Source organism: Mastomys coucha, unplaced genomic scaffold (genome assembly GCF_008632895.1).
Source record: "Mastomys coucha isolate ucsf_1 unplaced genomic scaffold, UCSF_Mcou_1 pScaffold5, whole genome shotgun sequence".
In the NCBI taxonomy this organism is placed as follows: Eukaryota; Metazoa; Chordata; class Mammalia; order Rodentia; family Muridae; genus Mastomys; species Mastomys coucha.
In genome coordinates this window covers 114,477,641-114,492,296 of record NW_022196911.1, presented here as the reverse complement: position 1 = coordinate 114,492,296, position 14,656 = coordinate 114,477,641, and the positions used below count along the sequence as shown (strand labels likewise).

General features: G+C 52.0%; 1 protein-coding gene across 5 annotated transcripts in view; it reads right to left on the bottom strand.

The window, feature by feature from the left end:
• The window catches only part of Pgs1 (phosphatidylglycerophosphate synthase 1), a 39,707-nt gene that overhangs the window by 12,100 nt on the left and 12,951 nt on the right, over positions 1 to 14,656 (bottom strand). For 3 of the 5 annotated variants that reach the window (XM_031354919.1, XM_031354921.1, XM_031354918.1), the window contains exons 2-7: positions 14,224 to 14,413; positions 11,286 to 11,363; positions 9,845 to 9,944; positions 9,058 to 9,286; positions 8,285 to 8,463; positions 5,422 to 5,943 (exon numbers count right to left, since the gene is read on the bottom strand). In XM_031354919.1, coding sequence (XP_031210779.1) covers positions 5,422 to 5,943; positions 8,285 to 8,463; positions 9,058 to 9,286; positions 9,845 to 9,944; positions 11,286 to 11,363; positions 14,224 to 14,413 — 1,298 coding nt within the window. The remainder of the gene's footprint in view (positions 1 to 5,421; positions 5,944 to 8,284; positions 8,464 to 9,057; positions 9,287 to 9,844; positions 9,945 to 11,285; positions 11,364 to 14,223; positions 14,414 to 14,656) is intronic. The other 2 variants (XR_004113776.1, XM_031354920.1) reach the window with 1 other exon arrangement.

The following is a 14,656-nucleotide window of genomic DNA, read 5'->3' as shown; positions in this document are numbered from 1 at the left end:
ACCCGGGTTTGGACCCCCGCATCTATGCAGCTCTTAACTCCAGGAGGACCCGGGTTTGGACCCCGCATCTATGCAGCTCTGAACTCCAGTTCCAGGAGACACAGTGTGCTCTTCTGAGCTCACTGGAAGCACCAGGTACACAGACACATATGCAGGCAGAACCCCACACATGTAAGATAAAATAAATTAACCTAAAAAAGAAAATCAGGAGTTCTGCACATGTAGGCCAGAGTCTTCTCTGAGGACTTCTCCAGACAGATGGACTTCTATGGCCTCCCAGAGTCCCACAGTATTCTGTGAGCTCCAGGGTCTCAGACGCCTGTGAAACCAGGAGAGAGAAAACATCCCAGCTCTGTTCTCCCATAGATTGAGTACCAGTCCTCGATTCTGGTGTCAGAGGGACTGAGAAAGGTCTCCTGAGGCCTTAGGGCTGGAGTGTGTCACCTGAGATGGTCATATGCACCACCACAGCCCCCCACTACCCCACTGGCTGGTTGCAGGTGACGGCCACCCCACATGGAGGCCAGGTGAACAAGGTGGGGCTGTCAGGCTGCCTCATCAGCTCACCTTTGGGCAAGATGCCAACCAGCCTGTCGGGAAGACAATAAAGATAATGGCATCCTGTCAGTCATTAACAGATTCTACCTGTACAGCCAAAGATCCCAGACCACACAGGGCTTTGTTAATCTAGAACTCTTCATCCAAAAGAAATCAAGTCAATATGCTCAGTCCTTTGTGATCCCCCAATGGGGGTAGAGGGCAAGGGGAGGCTCGAGGCAATGAGCCTGTGGCCCTGGCAGATGGACAAAAGCAGCTTAACGTACAGTGAGCATGGGTGTGGTCCCTGCCTAACAGGGCTGCTGGCTCTCAGGACCGAACAGGGACAAGCCAACAAGTCTTGCTCAGGGCAAGAAGTCAAAGTGATGGCCTGATTAAGGCCGCAGGCTTCACCGCTGGGCAGGGCTGAGACACAGCCAACCTCACACTTGTGCCTGACACTCAGGCACTGCTAAAGCGGCCCCTCAGGCATCAAGTTAAGCATGCTGGAGAATTCTCAACAGACCCTCTGGACTAACACTGTGCCCTAACACCCATGCTCCACACTCCCCAGGCCCAAATGGGACCCCCGGTGAACACTCAGTACCTGCTCAGAGGCTGGCCATCTGAGATGCAGTCAGACGGGCTATCCCAGCCCCTAGATCCCTGTCCTACTATATTTAAAAGCCAGGCCAGGCCAGGCCAGGCCAGGTCAGGCCAGAGACTAGCAAGCCACCATCAGCAGCACAACTGGAATGACCTAGCTGTGCTCCACTGCCTGCTCCCGAGGACTCTCTCCAGCCAAGGACAGAGCTATCCTTCACAGCCAGAGACACAGAACGAAGCTACAGACAGACAGCTTAGGATGGCCCAGCTACAGACAGACAGCTTAGGATGGCCCACCTAGGAGCTCACCAGTATTTGGCTTCATGGTGGTGGGAAAGCAAGACACACTGAGTAGAAGCCATATTCCAGGTGGGGAGGGTGGGAGGCTCTGCAGAGCTGAGGCCGGAACCTACACATCTGCATGTAGGCAATGCTCCAGCCCTAAACTCTACCCCAAGCCTCTCACCTTTCCACCTGGGAACATGGACTCCTCCATCCTGGTGGCAGCAGCTCACAGCCCTGAGACGGTAAGGGGAATCCTCAACACTCTACAGACTACCCAGCAAGGGCCACGTTGAGCATGCTGAAACTCAACACAGACCCTCTGGGCTAACACTGTGCCCTAACACCCATGCTCCACACTCCACCAGGACCAGGGAGGACCCTGGTGAACCCAGTCATCCACTCTCTCTCAGAAACTCCTCCCAGGGAGCGCTCCCCAGCTGTGGACTGCTGCTCGCACTGGGCAGCACTATGTCATCACCCCATTCTACCAGAGCTACTGTTGAAGTTATGTGAGCTAAGCTCTAGGAGCCACTTCCAAAACATTCCAAATAAGGACTCAGCAGCAAGCCATATTGCAAAAGTGTCCAAAGCATCCACTCTACACACTGCGTTCCGTATGGTTCCCATTATGTATGTAAGTTACATGTGTTTTTCCCCCCCTCCCGATACAGGGTTTCTCTGTGTAATCCGGCTGTCAACCAGGCTGGCCTTGAACTCAGAAATCCAACTGTCTCTGCCTCCCCAGTGCTGGGATTAAAGGCATGCACCACCACTGCCCGGCTGGAAATTACATGTGTTAAGATAGCAACCTGTAAACAACATGAGTTCCACACCAGGCTACTTCAGCAGCCAATGGCCATGTAATGAACTTCCCTACAAGACAGCAACAGGCAACCCAGGTACTTCATTTCTCTCTAGCCACTCAGGCTGTGCCTCATCCCCACCTTTGCCCACGCTGCTAGGGTCACAAACTTGCACCCAGCTTCCCACAAATACCTCAGAGCAAACCCTAGCCTCCTAAACCTCTACAAGAAAGCTGCAAGGAGACCCAGTGCACTGCTGTCCTTCATCAGAGGCTTTCTGCAGCACAGAGACCAGCCCAAGCCTGTCCTGTAGGAACTTGGGCAAAAGAACCCTGCTATCAGCTACATGGTAATCAAGCATTTTCCAGGGACCCAGAATAGACACAAACAAACAGGCCCCAGTCCTGTATCCAACACAGGCCCTGCAGGAAATGCTCAACTACACCCACCATCAGAACCCACAGGCACCCTGTGTACTGCCTGCTCATCCCACACTCATACAGGCTCCTGGAACTATCAGCTGGTGTCCCAGAAAAGACTGTGACCAGCACCGAAGACAGCAGCCACTAAGCAGGAAAGGCGCTGACCTTTCCACCTTGACAGAGTAACCTCTGACCTCTGGTTCCTGGGTCTAGGGCAAGAACTCTTACTCAGAAGAAACTGTTTCAAAGCAGCTGTAACCCCATCGCCAAGGAGAATCAGAAGGACAGGTCACCCTCAGTTACACAGCAGTAGTGCAGGTCACATAAAAGACCCTAGTTCAGAACCAAATTCTCAGCACTATGGACCCCACTCAGCTCTACCATCTCTTCGTCTTTCCCACTTCTTACACACAAATTCTAAGATCCAGATATGAGACTCTCCATGCCCAAGCCTCCCTACTAATACAACACTCACAGATGGCAGGGCCCCACCCACACTAGGGCAGAAGGGGGTGGTGAGCAGGGGCAAGAGCACACAGTCCGGGAAAAGGTGGGGCAGACACACTGGAAAAGCCAGTTGGGTGTAACAGGGACTCACCACACACACACACACACACACACACACACACACACACACACACACACACACACTAGCACGCACAGTTATCAGTGTGGCTTCAGGGGAACACCTGAAGCAGAGGCCAGACCTGAGACCAAAGACTCTCCAGCTGCAATGCAGGGGCTCGGGCCTGAGGCCACATCATGTGCCTGGAGGAGCATGTGTCTGGCCTGCCTATGCATTGCACAGACCTGTGCTATGCTATGCACGCACCTGTGAACTACAACACCTCCCCAAAGCTCTGGCTTCTCTCAGCTGCACAGCTCTTCCTCCATGCCCCACCCTGCGGCTCTTGTCATTCCCAGAAGGAACTGGGCCAACCTGAAAAGACTTTCCACACACACCCTCTGGCCAGCTCTACCTGCCCTGACCACAAGCTTCATTCAGCCCACAAGTTAAGATGAGACCAACAATAGGGCAGTCATTTCCCACACAAACAACGCTCTCTGCCTGAGCAGGAATGAGTGCTCCCAGCACAAGTAGGGCTACTGGACAGGCAAGGCACTCCACCATTCCCAACAGAAAGCAAGGGTCTAAAGGTGAGGGACCAACACATTTGAGGTGTTCTGTCCTGTTTGGGGCTGATGGAGCTCAGAAAGAGAGAGAGAGAGAGAGAGAGAGAGAGAGAGAGAGAGAGAGAGATATTACTTGACACGTGTTCAAGACACTGGGACACATCCCAGCAGCACAGATTCAAACCAAACCAAACAAAGCACTTTGCTTGATGGAATTCACTTGGTAGAAGGAAAGAACCAAGTCCCACAGTTGTCTGCTAACCTTTACAAGCATGCCATGGCATGTGCACGCTCCACCAACACACAAATATTTTTTTAAAAATAAGTAAAATAAAAATACCATGTTAAATTCCACACAGAGAACTGGAGCCAGCTCTAGAACAGCAAGGCACTTCAGTATATCTTAGAATATACCCCACTAGCCAAGCATGGTAGCAAATGTCTTCAACTCCAGTACTTGGGAAGGAGACGGCAGGTGACCTCTATGATCTCCAGGGTAACCTGGTCTACACAGACCAGCCAGGGTTGCACAGTGATCCTGTCTCAAGCAACAACAATAACAAAGTCTCCTCTACTGAAAATGCTGGTTTCAGAGAGTGAAAAGTTCCATTTGAGGAGTCAGAGATGTCCTCAAATCTCAAGAGCCCAGGTATGTGCTCGGAGGCCAGATGCTACCTGGAGAAGCCAGGAATAAGGACCCAGGGCTCTGCAGGTACTCTCCGTACCTCTAGATACAGAACCAGTACTGGGGTAAGGAGGGTTCTTCAGAGTCACCCTGAAGTGGGCATGCTCAGCAAGGGTACATAGGGCAAACTGGTGCCGGGCACAAGATTTTTCAACATGTTTCATCCATATCTCAGAGAAGTACACCTGAGAGCCTGCCTCACCTGGGCTGCTGCTCTTAAAAAAATACATGCCCAATGTAGACTCTACCATCTCTACCACAGGGCTGCATATGGACAATCCGGGGCACTGGCTGGATGCACAGCACAGCTCAGTGGAGGACACCTGCCTAGCATGTGCAAGGCCCTGGGCCTAACTCAGAACCACAAAGAAAAATTTAAAGTTTGCATGACTTCCTTCCACTGCGTAAGTTAAGAGCTATACACTGAGCATGCAGCCTCCATATTCTCTGGGGAGAAAAGGCAGAAACTGACAAACGGAAGAGAATCCATCAACATGAGGTAAGGACAGGAGCGCTGGGGTATTCTCGACAAATCACCAGCGTGCAGTAAGTCCTCTGTACAGCAGGCAGGCGTGAGCCCAGAGAAGCCAGCTTTGCACAGTTCCTTGTAGTCCTTTTAGCAGCTAATACATGAACATGTTCCTCAACAGCTACCAAAGGACCGAGGGTTTACTTTACATCAATGGCAAAAGTAAAAGTCTTGAGTTTGGTCCCCAGAACCAGAGGGAGCAAAAAATCCACCAAATAGTTTCCATTTTTAAAGTTTTGTCCACATAAAGGGGAAGTATTCTGTACAACTAAGACCCCTAAACGTAGGACAAGCAACCAACCCTGCAAGGGCTGCTGTAAGGCCTACAGGGAAGGCTCGCTCCCACACCCCAGACCTCTGTGACCCAAGCATGTAGAACATCCCCATGGGATGGCGGCCCTCTGACCAGACACCACATACCTTTGGCATGAAAGGTCCAACCCCTGCGCCAATATTCCTGGAGCTGGACCCGATCCTGCTGCCCCAGGTTACACACTTCACTGTAGAACTGTCGCTCAATGTGCACATAGGCGGCTGGGATGGCGCCTGCCACACCCTTAGCTCCAAAGAAGCCATTCACCTCCGGTGAGGCTAGAAGGATCTGATACTCAGCTCGAGTGCCTAGCACCAGGTCCATGTAGGCCTGTGTCAGGTTGAAGTAGCCAGTGGTGAGGAAGACCTTAGCTCCCCGCTCAGCTTCTGTCAGCAGGGTCTCAGTGACCATCTCATCAATCTGAATCTCAAAGGGCTTCATCTGGATCAGTGGGTAAATCCACGTGTCTGGGGCTGGTCTCCGATCCCCGGCAGCTGCAGCCTCTTCCTGGCTCAGCAGAGAATCACTGTGAAAGGTCTGTGCGTGCAGCATCTGCTGCCGCGTCCTGGCTGAGTGGATGACGTCCATGACTCGTTTGTTAGCTGCTCTGCAGTACGCAGCCCTGTCACCTGCAGAAGACATGAGGAGGAGTGGTGGTGCACACCTGCAATCCCAGTACTCGCGAGGTGGAGGCAGGAGGACCAGAAGGTCGTCCTCAGCCATGCAGAGCCGGACTCAGCCTGGGCTACATAGGACCATGTAAAAAGCTGTCAGGATTCTGCTGGCTCCAGGCATACAGCATCTGGTTGGTGAGTGCAGTGCCACAAGTTCTCACTGGCAGAGCACACACTAAGCTCAGGGAGCCAACGAGGCAGCAGACAGGCCTGTCCACAGGACCCACGCAGGGAGACACGGCAGGGCGTGAGTGTTAACTCCAGTCAGGGAGAGGACGCTGGGATGGCCAACAGCAGGGCTATGGTAGCTGTCTGTGAAACACTGTGGACTTCAGTAAGAAAGCTTATGTGTTTATTTGAATAAAAGACAGTGCCAGGGACAGGTGTGGTGGCACCTGATTCTTCTTCTTCTTTTTTTTTTTTTTTTTTTTTTTTTTTTTTTTTTGGTTTATATAGCCCTGGCTGTCCTGGAACTCACTCTGTAAACCAGGCTGGCCTCGAACTCAGAAATCCACCTGCCTCTGCCTCCCAAGTGCTGGGACTAAAGGCGTGTGCCACCACCGCCCAGCTGGTGGCACCTGATTCTAATGCTGTGAGAGGATAAAGTCAAGGCCAACCTAAGATACATGAGACCCCATCTCAAAGGAAATTTGAAGAAAATAAAAAGAAAGTGAAGATGAATTAAGAAAAAAGACATGGTGGCTGGTGAGATGGCTCATCAGTTAAACCACCAACTGCTCTTCTGAAGGTCCTGAGTTCAAATCCCACCAATCATATGGTGGCTCACAACCATCTGCCACGAGATCTGACACCCTCTTCTGGGCTGTCTTAAGTCACAGACAGTGTACTTACATGTAATAAATAAATATATTTAAAAAAAAGAAAAGAAAAAAGCCATGTTCACACAAAGAACAAAGAAAAAGCATGCAGCACAGAATGCATGCAGCAGGGAAGCATGGCCACCATGTGCAGAGCCTGCGGGCAGGCTCTGGGATCTGCAGGAACACATGCAGGCAGTCATAAGCTACAGACACAGACACAACTTCAGGTCTATCACTAGACAACAGGAGCTGAAAAGGGACAGCTCCTGAGGTCAGGGCAACGGAGCAGAGCAGGGCTGCAGTATAAAGAAGGCGAGAGCCAGCGGGTCAGCATGAAGACGCAGGAGACGAGTGGTCAGAAAGACAAACAGCACAAAGCGGGGACCACGCTTGGTCACCCACTCCCTTGGTCACCCACTCCCTTGGTCACCCACTCCCTTGGTCACCCACTCCCTTGGTCACCCACTCCCGCACACAGGCTGTACTGAGGCAGGGGTAGACACTTGGCTTCCTCTTAAAGCTGGGCTATGAACAGAAAAAACCAACTGTGCAAATGTCCCTGTCCCTGCCCTAAGCATGACATGTCTCAGCTGTCCCTAAATACAGCCATTCTCTACTAGTCATGCCTGGCCTGACACAGTACAGCAGGGCTTAAGCATCTCTTCAAGGCTCAGATAGCCTATATTTTAATCTTGGAGACCAAAAAACAAATCTAAGGATACCCACAGGGAAAGAAATTTTCCACAAAATGTGTAACTAAGACACTTGAATACACAGTGGTAACAAGTAAGCACGCCCGGGGGCAGACCACGGCCTATCAGGACAGTCACAGCTCCCTGGCACTGAGCAGTCTCCACGCCCGGGGGCAGACCACGGCCTATTGGGACAGTCACAGCTCCCTGGCACTGAGCAGTCTCCATCAGGAAGACCACAGGATGTGAGGAGCTTTTCTCCTAAGGGCCAGGTTTACCCCTTCCCCAAGTTGTCCCTAAGTTGGGGGTACTGCTGCACACTCAGCAGCAATTCTGTGAAGCCAGAAGCCACAGCCACAGGAATCACAGGAATGCAAGTGCCCAGAAACGCTGCACAAGGGCTTGCGTGCAGCAGAGCTTAGCTCTCCCATTTCACTGTCCAGGCGGAGGCCACTGACCTCAATGGGGCTGCTGTGACAGGAGATTTTGGAAAGAGGCCAAGTTGGGAAGGTGGTTACTAGGCAGGCTACTTCCTGTAAGAACGGGGCAGTCTCCCAGCCCACCCACCCAACGTGCAGGACCCAAGCCCAAACTGCCACCTTCCCAGGCTGGCTCTTAATTCCAGAGCATATAAGAGCCAGTAAGTAACATCTACCTGGCCTTAGAGATAAATGGATGCCTCAATGCGTCCCTACAACTGGGACTGGGACAGGGACCAAAGGGCTGTTTGTTCCTCTGGCCTTTGGTGCACAGAAGGCAGCAGAGACTTCACAGGGGTCCTACCTTTGTAAGGGTGTACCATGCCATCCACAACCTCCACTGTGTCATCACCCTGCAACTGCAAGGACACGTCCCCCACGGCATCCACCAGCTCTGTGAAGAAGTCTGCGATCTCAGCGCAGTCTTGTAAGAACACATAGCGGTCCTGGCGGTTGGTGAAGTACGAGTCACTCAGGTTCGCACTAGGGAGAAGACGACCCAGATGAGGACGCAGCCAAGACTGAGCCAGGCCTCAGGAGCCAGGCCTCAGGGTTGAGGGGGTGAGGAATGACAATTCCATGATGGGATGAAACCAGAGCAACCACTGAGCACATGCAGGGCACTAGCTGGGATCACACTGAGTGACAGGAAGAAGAGAGATGGTGCCCACAAAGGAAGGCAACCCAGGTGGAGAACAGGTACAGCAGTCCACACAGCTGTCCCAGTGAAGTCACAGCCCACAGCCCAGGGCTTCCATCCAGCTCAGTTTGTGACTCCTGGGCTCAGCCTGGCAGGTATGTATCCTCTCTGATCTATTCTCTTTGCCTGAAGTGAGCATAGTCACAGAGTCACATGAGAAACAGTGAAATGGTGCTGAGACTACGCATAGAGGCTCAACATAGTGCTCAGTGCCAGTACTAAACAGTGGCTGGTCCTCCAACCAGCCTTCCAGGAGGGCCGCTGAAGAGGCGAGAACGCCATCTACAGCAGCCCAGCATCTTCTCTGAGGACTTAGGGGCACACTGGCCTTGCTCCTTTAACTGGACCCCCTGCTAGAGAAACCACAGAGTGCTCACCCACTCAAGATGACGTTGTTGTCAAAGAGATACACCTTGATGTGCTGGAGGCCGATGGTCTCGTTGAAGCGCTCAGGGATAAGGAGTCGGAGGAGCCCTCGCAGGTTTGGTGTGTGGAAGAGGGAAACCCGCACATGCTCTGGAAACCTCTGCAGGAGTGGGAGCAGCATAGTGCGAGAGTTCTTCCTTCCTGAGTGTGGCGGGCAGAGGAAACACCTGTAACTCACTCCTACCAGGAAAGACAGGGGTCCTGACTACCACACACCAACTCCCTGGGAGCCTCACTTTACCTGGGGCATGGTCTAACCAGCCGCATCAACGGTGCTGCTTCTGACGGGCCAATCACACTTAAGGAAGGGGTGCAAGCTCCCCACGTCCTGGTAACTCTATCAACTGCCTCCTGGGTGCCACTCCTGCTCTGTGCCCTGACCTCTCACCCTAGCTCTAGAAGAAAATATATCAGATTAAGCCAGACTGACAATACTGACTTAGATCTAGCTCAGAGCCTACAGCAGTCATTTAGACACTCTGGCCTGAGTCTCTGGGAGGGAAGCAAACTGCCTTCCAAGAAACAAGTAACCTCAGAATTTGGCCTCAGGCACCAGAGACCCTGAGTAGCCACAGACTCAGGAAAGCTCTTTTTCTGCCCACGGTATTCCAAGTTGGACTCCAGACAAGTGGCTGCTACAGAAGGAATGAGGACTGGGACAAGCAGGTAGCCCTGGGCAGCTCTGTCCTAGGACGTCCTCAAACCAATGAGCAGAGAGAGGCAGTGTGGAACCCCTACCTCTTGAGCCCCTGGTGAAGTCCAGAAGGATGGAGACCCTGAGGTCGGAAGGAAACTTCGCTTGGAGTGACTTTTCTAGAGAACTTTCCAGACAATCCACCTACAAGGAAAAGAATCAAAAGGACATGTGTGAAACCAATGAGCTGTGTGCACCTAAGAAATGAATCAGCGCACTAGTCTGTCTGGAAACACCAGAACCACGCTACACCAGCTGTTAGCTAGCACCAAGCCCCTTCTCCAGCCTACACACCAGCAGGGCAGAGCTGTGCTGTGCTCGACAGCTGTGCTTGGTCTCAGCTCTCATGTCTCCACAAACAATTCTGCAGATACACCGGTACCTCCTCCCCTACGGGGGTACTAGGAAAGTACCTGCTGACGGGCACAGCCTGCCCACTGGCCCTCCCCTGTGGTGTGGACACTGCAGCCTGCCCACTGGCCCTCCCCTGTGGTGTGGACACTGCAGCCTGCCCACTGGCCTTCCCCTGTGGTGTGGACACTGCATCCCTCTCCTGTGATAGAGATAAGCTTCCCAAGCTGGAAAAAATGGAGCACGCTCAGGCTGCACACAGCAAGGCCTCCATCCTATCCCAGCTCCTACAAACAGTCTCTACAGTGGACCCAGAGAGGACAGTCAGCACAGGTGCACCCCTTCCATACCTCCATGAAAAGTGTCCAGAGATAGGACAGACTGCCATATTTACAAGCCAACTCCACCACACTGCCTGCCATGATCCACTCTACAGCTAGCAAGCATCCCTGGACACAGCCAGAGAGACAGCTATGGCATGCCAGTCAGCTCAGGCAGATCAAGGTTGGCCAAGCCCTGGCACCCAATGCCAGCCTCAGCAAACCCAGCAGCAGCTAGCCAACCCTAATTGCATTTGGGGGCAGTCAGAAAACATTTTTTTCTGAAAAGGCCATGGACTAAATATTTTAGGTTTTGTGAGCCAAAGATGGTCTCCATCAGGATGACTCAGTTGTGTGTCTATCACAGGAGAGGGTAAGTGTGGCCATGCACTAATAGACAAAGGAGGGTGAATGTGGCCACGCCCACTACAACAGTGCTGTCACAGGAGAGGGTGAATGTGGCCACGCCCACTACACTACAACTGTATTGACAGGTAAACATCATACATCATACATGACTCACATTCTTTATTTTTCTTCCACTTTCTTGGAAATGCAGGTGCTATTCTTCAGAGACTACCAAAAAGCAGGCTGTGGATCTACTCTGGCCCTTGGGTTATGGCCAGGTAGAGCAGCCCAGAGAGTCCCGTAAGGGTGGGAGGGTGCTGGCTAGCACCTAACTGAGCCTCCTATACTGTCTTCACACACTATTGACACACCTACATCTGGAGGCCAGAAAGTGACCCTGTGGAGTCAGCTGTGACATTGTGAAGCTGGCTCTAGCTGCTGCTGGACCATCTGCCCTAAGCCTTACCAGTTCCTGCTCCAAAGGTCCTGTCCCCAAGTAGAGGGATGCCATCACAACTCGTCTCTTGGCTATTTTTATCTGCCCCTGGAAAGAGGAGAAACAATTCTAAGTTAGAGCCATTGTTTTCATAGTCCACAGAGGGGTAAACCACACTCCAAGCTCAATGGCTCTGCATCCTCCCAGCAGCCCAGCACACACGGCAACCTGAAAGGCAGATCCACAACCCTCATTCAAAATACTCACTCCGCAAGGCAAGGTACAGTCTAATTGGACCACAAAATGCAATGTAAGCACTAATGGGTGAAGGAGATCATGTGTGTGTGTGTGTGTGTGTGTGTGTGTGTGTGTGTGTGTGTGTGTGTGATGTTTTCATGTATGCATATGCATGTTTGTATAAGTGCTGGTCACATAAATGTGTGTAGACATGCATATGGAGATAGAACTATCTTGGGTTGTTCCATTATGTGCCTTGTTTATTTTTGAGATAGGGTGTCACCAGCCTGGGGCTCATCAAACAGGCTGGCTGGCCAGCACACCCTAGGAGTCGCCCGCTCCTGCATGCCAGCGTGCATAGGATGAAGAGTGCCCATGACCTGGCCCAGCCTTTTCCAGTAGAGCGGGGATGGGACTCAGATTCATGCTTGTGAGGCAAGCACTTCACCAGCTGAGCACTCTCCAACCCCAGGATGAGAGAGAGCTTTGGACCTGAGGAGAAGTCACCCTACAATGTGCTGCTAACAGAGTACACAGACCCCACCTACACAGATACACGTATGCTCATCTAGGGCCAAAGGAGCATGAAGACCCCTCCCAGAGGGGCTGACCTGAGACATAGGCCTGGCAGGAGGGAAGTGTGTGTGCTGCACCTGTACCTGACCAACTGTATGTAATCCAGCATGGGTGCACACACACACACACACACACACACACACACACACACACAGGAAACATCCAAGATGTCTCAAGAGCCAGTATCCCTAGGCTCTTTTCCCACCCAGGAGAATAAAGGACCCCACCTCTAAAGCCCTAGGCAGCCCACACCCTAGAGATGGCAGCAAGCATAGAGAGAACAGCCATGCACACATCATACCAACTCTGGGGAGACAAGACAGGATCAGTTTGGCAGGGGGTGGTGGCGCGCACCTTTAATCCCACACTTAGGAGGTAGAGGCAGGTGTATTTCTGAGTTTAAGGCCAGCCTGGTCTACAGAGTGAGTTTCAGGACCGCCAGTTATACAGAGAAACCCTGTCTCGGAAAAACAAACAAACAAACAAAGACAGGATTAGTTCACATTGTGTTAGGAGCCAGACCAGGCAACATAAGACTCAGTCTCCAAAAAACCAAAGTTAACGCCAAAGGACACAGGAGACCATAATTAGGAGGAGGGAGCCAAGCAGCACAGCTCATGCCTACAACTTAAAAAGGAATATCAGCCCTGCTAGATTCAACCCAGGAAGTTGGGCATCTTGACTAGACATATGCATGAATGAGCACAGCCCTAGGAAATGCCTAGGCATGGGAGAAGAGACAACACCACGGCCTTCTGCCTCCTTTCTTTATTCACCTATTAAGATGCAATCTGGCCGGGCAGTGGTGGCGCACACCTTTAATCCCAGCACTTGGGAGGCAGAGGCAGGCGGATTTCTGAGTTTGAGGCCAGCCTGGTCTACAGAGTGAGTTTCAGGACAGCCAGGGCTACACAGAGAAACCCTGTCTCGAAAAAAGAAAAGAGATGGCTCACGACCATCTGTAATGGGATCCAATGCCTTCTTCTGGTGTGTCTGAAGACAGCTACAGTGTACTCATATACATAAAGTAAATAAAATCTTTTAAAAAAATGTTTAAAAAAAGAAAGAAAAAACCAAAAAACAAAACAGGCAGAGCCGTCAGTTGGGCCCCAGCCACCAAAGTGCCCACAGCTGCTCACTGCAGTCAACCCCTGCATAAGGAAGGCACAGGATCAGCCAGAGGTCACTGGGGCAAGTATCCATCACAGAAGACACACAGTGCCTCAGGTGGAGAGCCTGCCGGCCTCTAGTCTGCCCTCTTCTCTTCTCAGCCCAGAGTTGGGCCCCTGCTGCTTCCCAGACTCCTCAGTTTCACCAATGTGGACAGGTGTAGAGCATGGCCTGGCCTCCTGACCAAAAGAGCATGGACAACAGAGTATGGAAGTCACCCACTACCTGGAATAACCTGTTTCTCCAAGTCACAGAGAAGACAGAACACATTGCAGGAGCGTCCTCACAGCGAGGAAGACAGAGACGCAGGGTGTGAGTAGAGCAAAGGCTCCATGAGCACACACACAAAGAATGAACCAGGCAGAAATGGAGCTAAGTGTGGACCAACACGGGCGGAGGATGAGGACAGACAGCAGGCCTTTCCACTTTCTACAGAGGACCCTCCACTGTGTCTGCTACTGTTCCCTAGTCCCTGCTAGCCACCCTCCTTAGACCTCCATTCTAAAACCATTGCTAATATAAACTCAAAGTCCACATAGGTAAGATGAATTGGTGCTGACTCAGGTACTATGACCCTGAGTACTATGGAAAGGAAGCAGACCCTAGATGCAAAGGGACACCACTCACCAAAGACGCACGCCAGGACCCAGGCCACAGAGTACAAGTGTCCTGATATGAAGTCACCAAGTGGTCATGCACACACCTCAGATCCCATGTCAGACCTCCCCATGAAGCTACCACTGGGCAGAGGTCCTCATGCATGGCCCCACCATCTTTACACTCCTCCCTGCTCTGAGACACGAGCTACCCAGGGAGGCTTCTGCTTGGAGCTCAACTCAACCACAGATGGAGGTGAAGTCTGACAGCAAGAGCCACAAGCTCGGCAGAGCTGCACTACACCTGTCACCCACTACCACAGGGCGTCAGGACCCACTGAGCCCTGAGACCCCTATCCAGTCTGTCCTTGGTCCCTCAAGCAACTTACCTTCATGAGCTCGAAGAACTCTGCAGGGGAAGACAGTACCCTGACGTGAGAGCTGGAGACTCCAAATTCTGGGACCAGGTTTCTGATCCACTGGAACCTGTGCACACCCTCGGGACATAGGCAGCAAGGTGGGGAGGTGACCTGAGGAACAGTTGGGGACAGCAAGGGAGCCAGTAACAGCCATGGTGACCTGGTTAAGGAGACATGCAAATTAGTTACCTTTTTCAAATACCTCTGGGGACTGAACACTTCTTTTGGGAGAGAGTGTTTTGGCCACTTCAGACTTTTGTTTCCATTATAATTTAAGCCCTCCTTCCTCCTCGCACCTTGAAGTGGTCAGTGCTGCAAAACCAAAGCGGCAGCACCACACACAAGCCTAACCAAAGCCACTCACACACAAGCCGCCAAAGCCGCTCACACACAAGCCTAACCA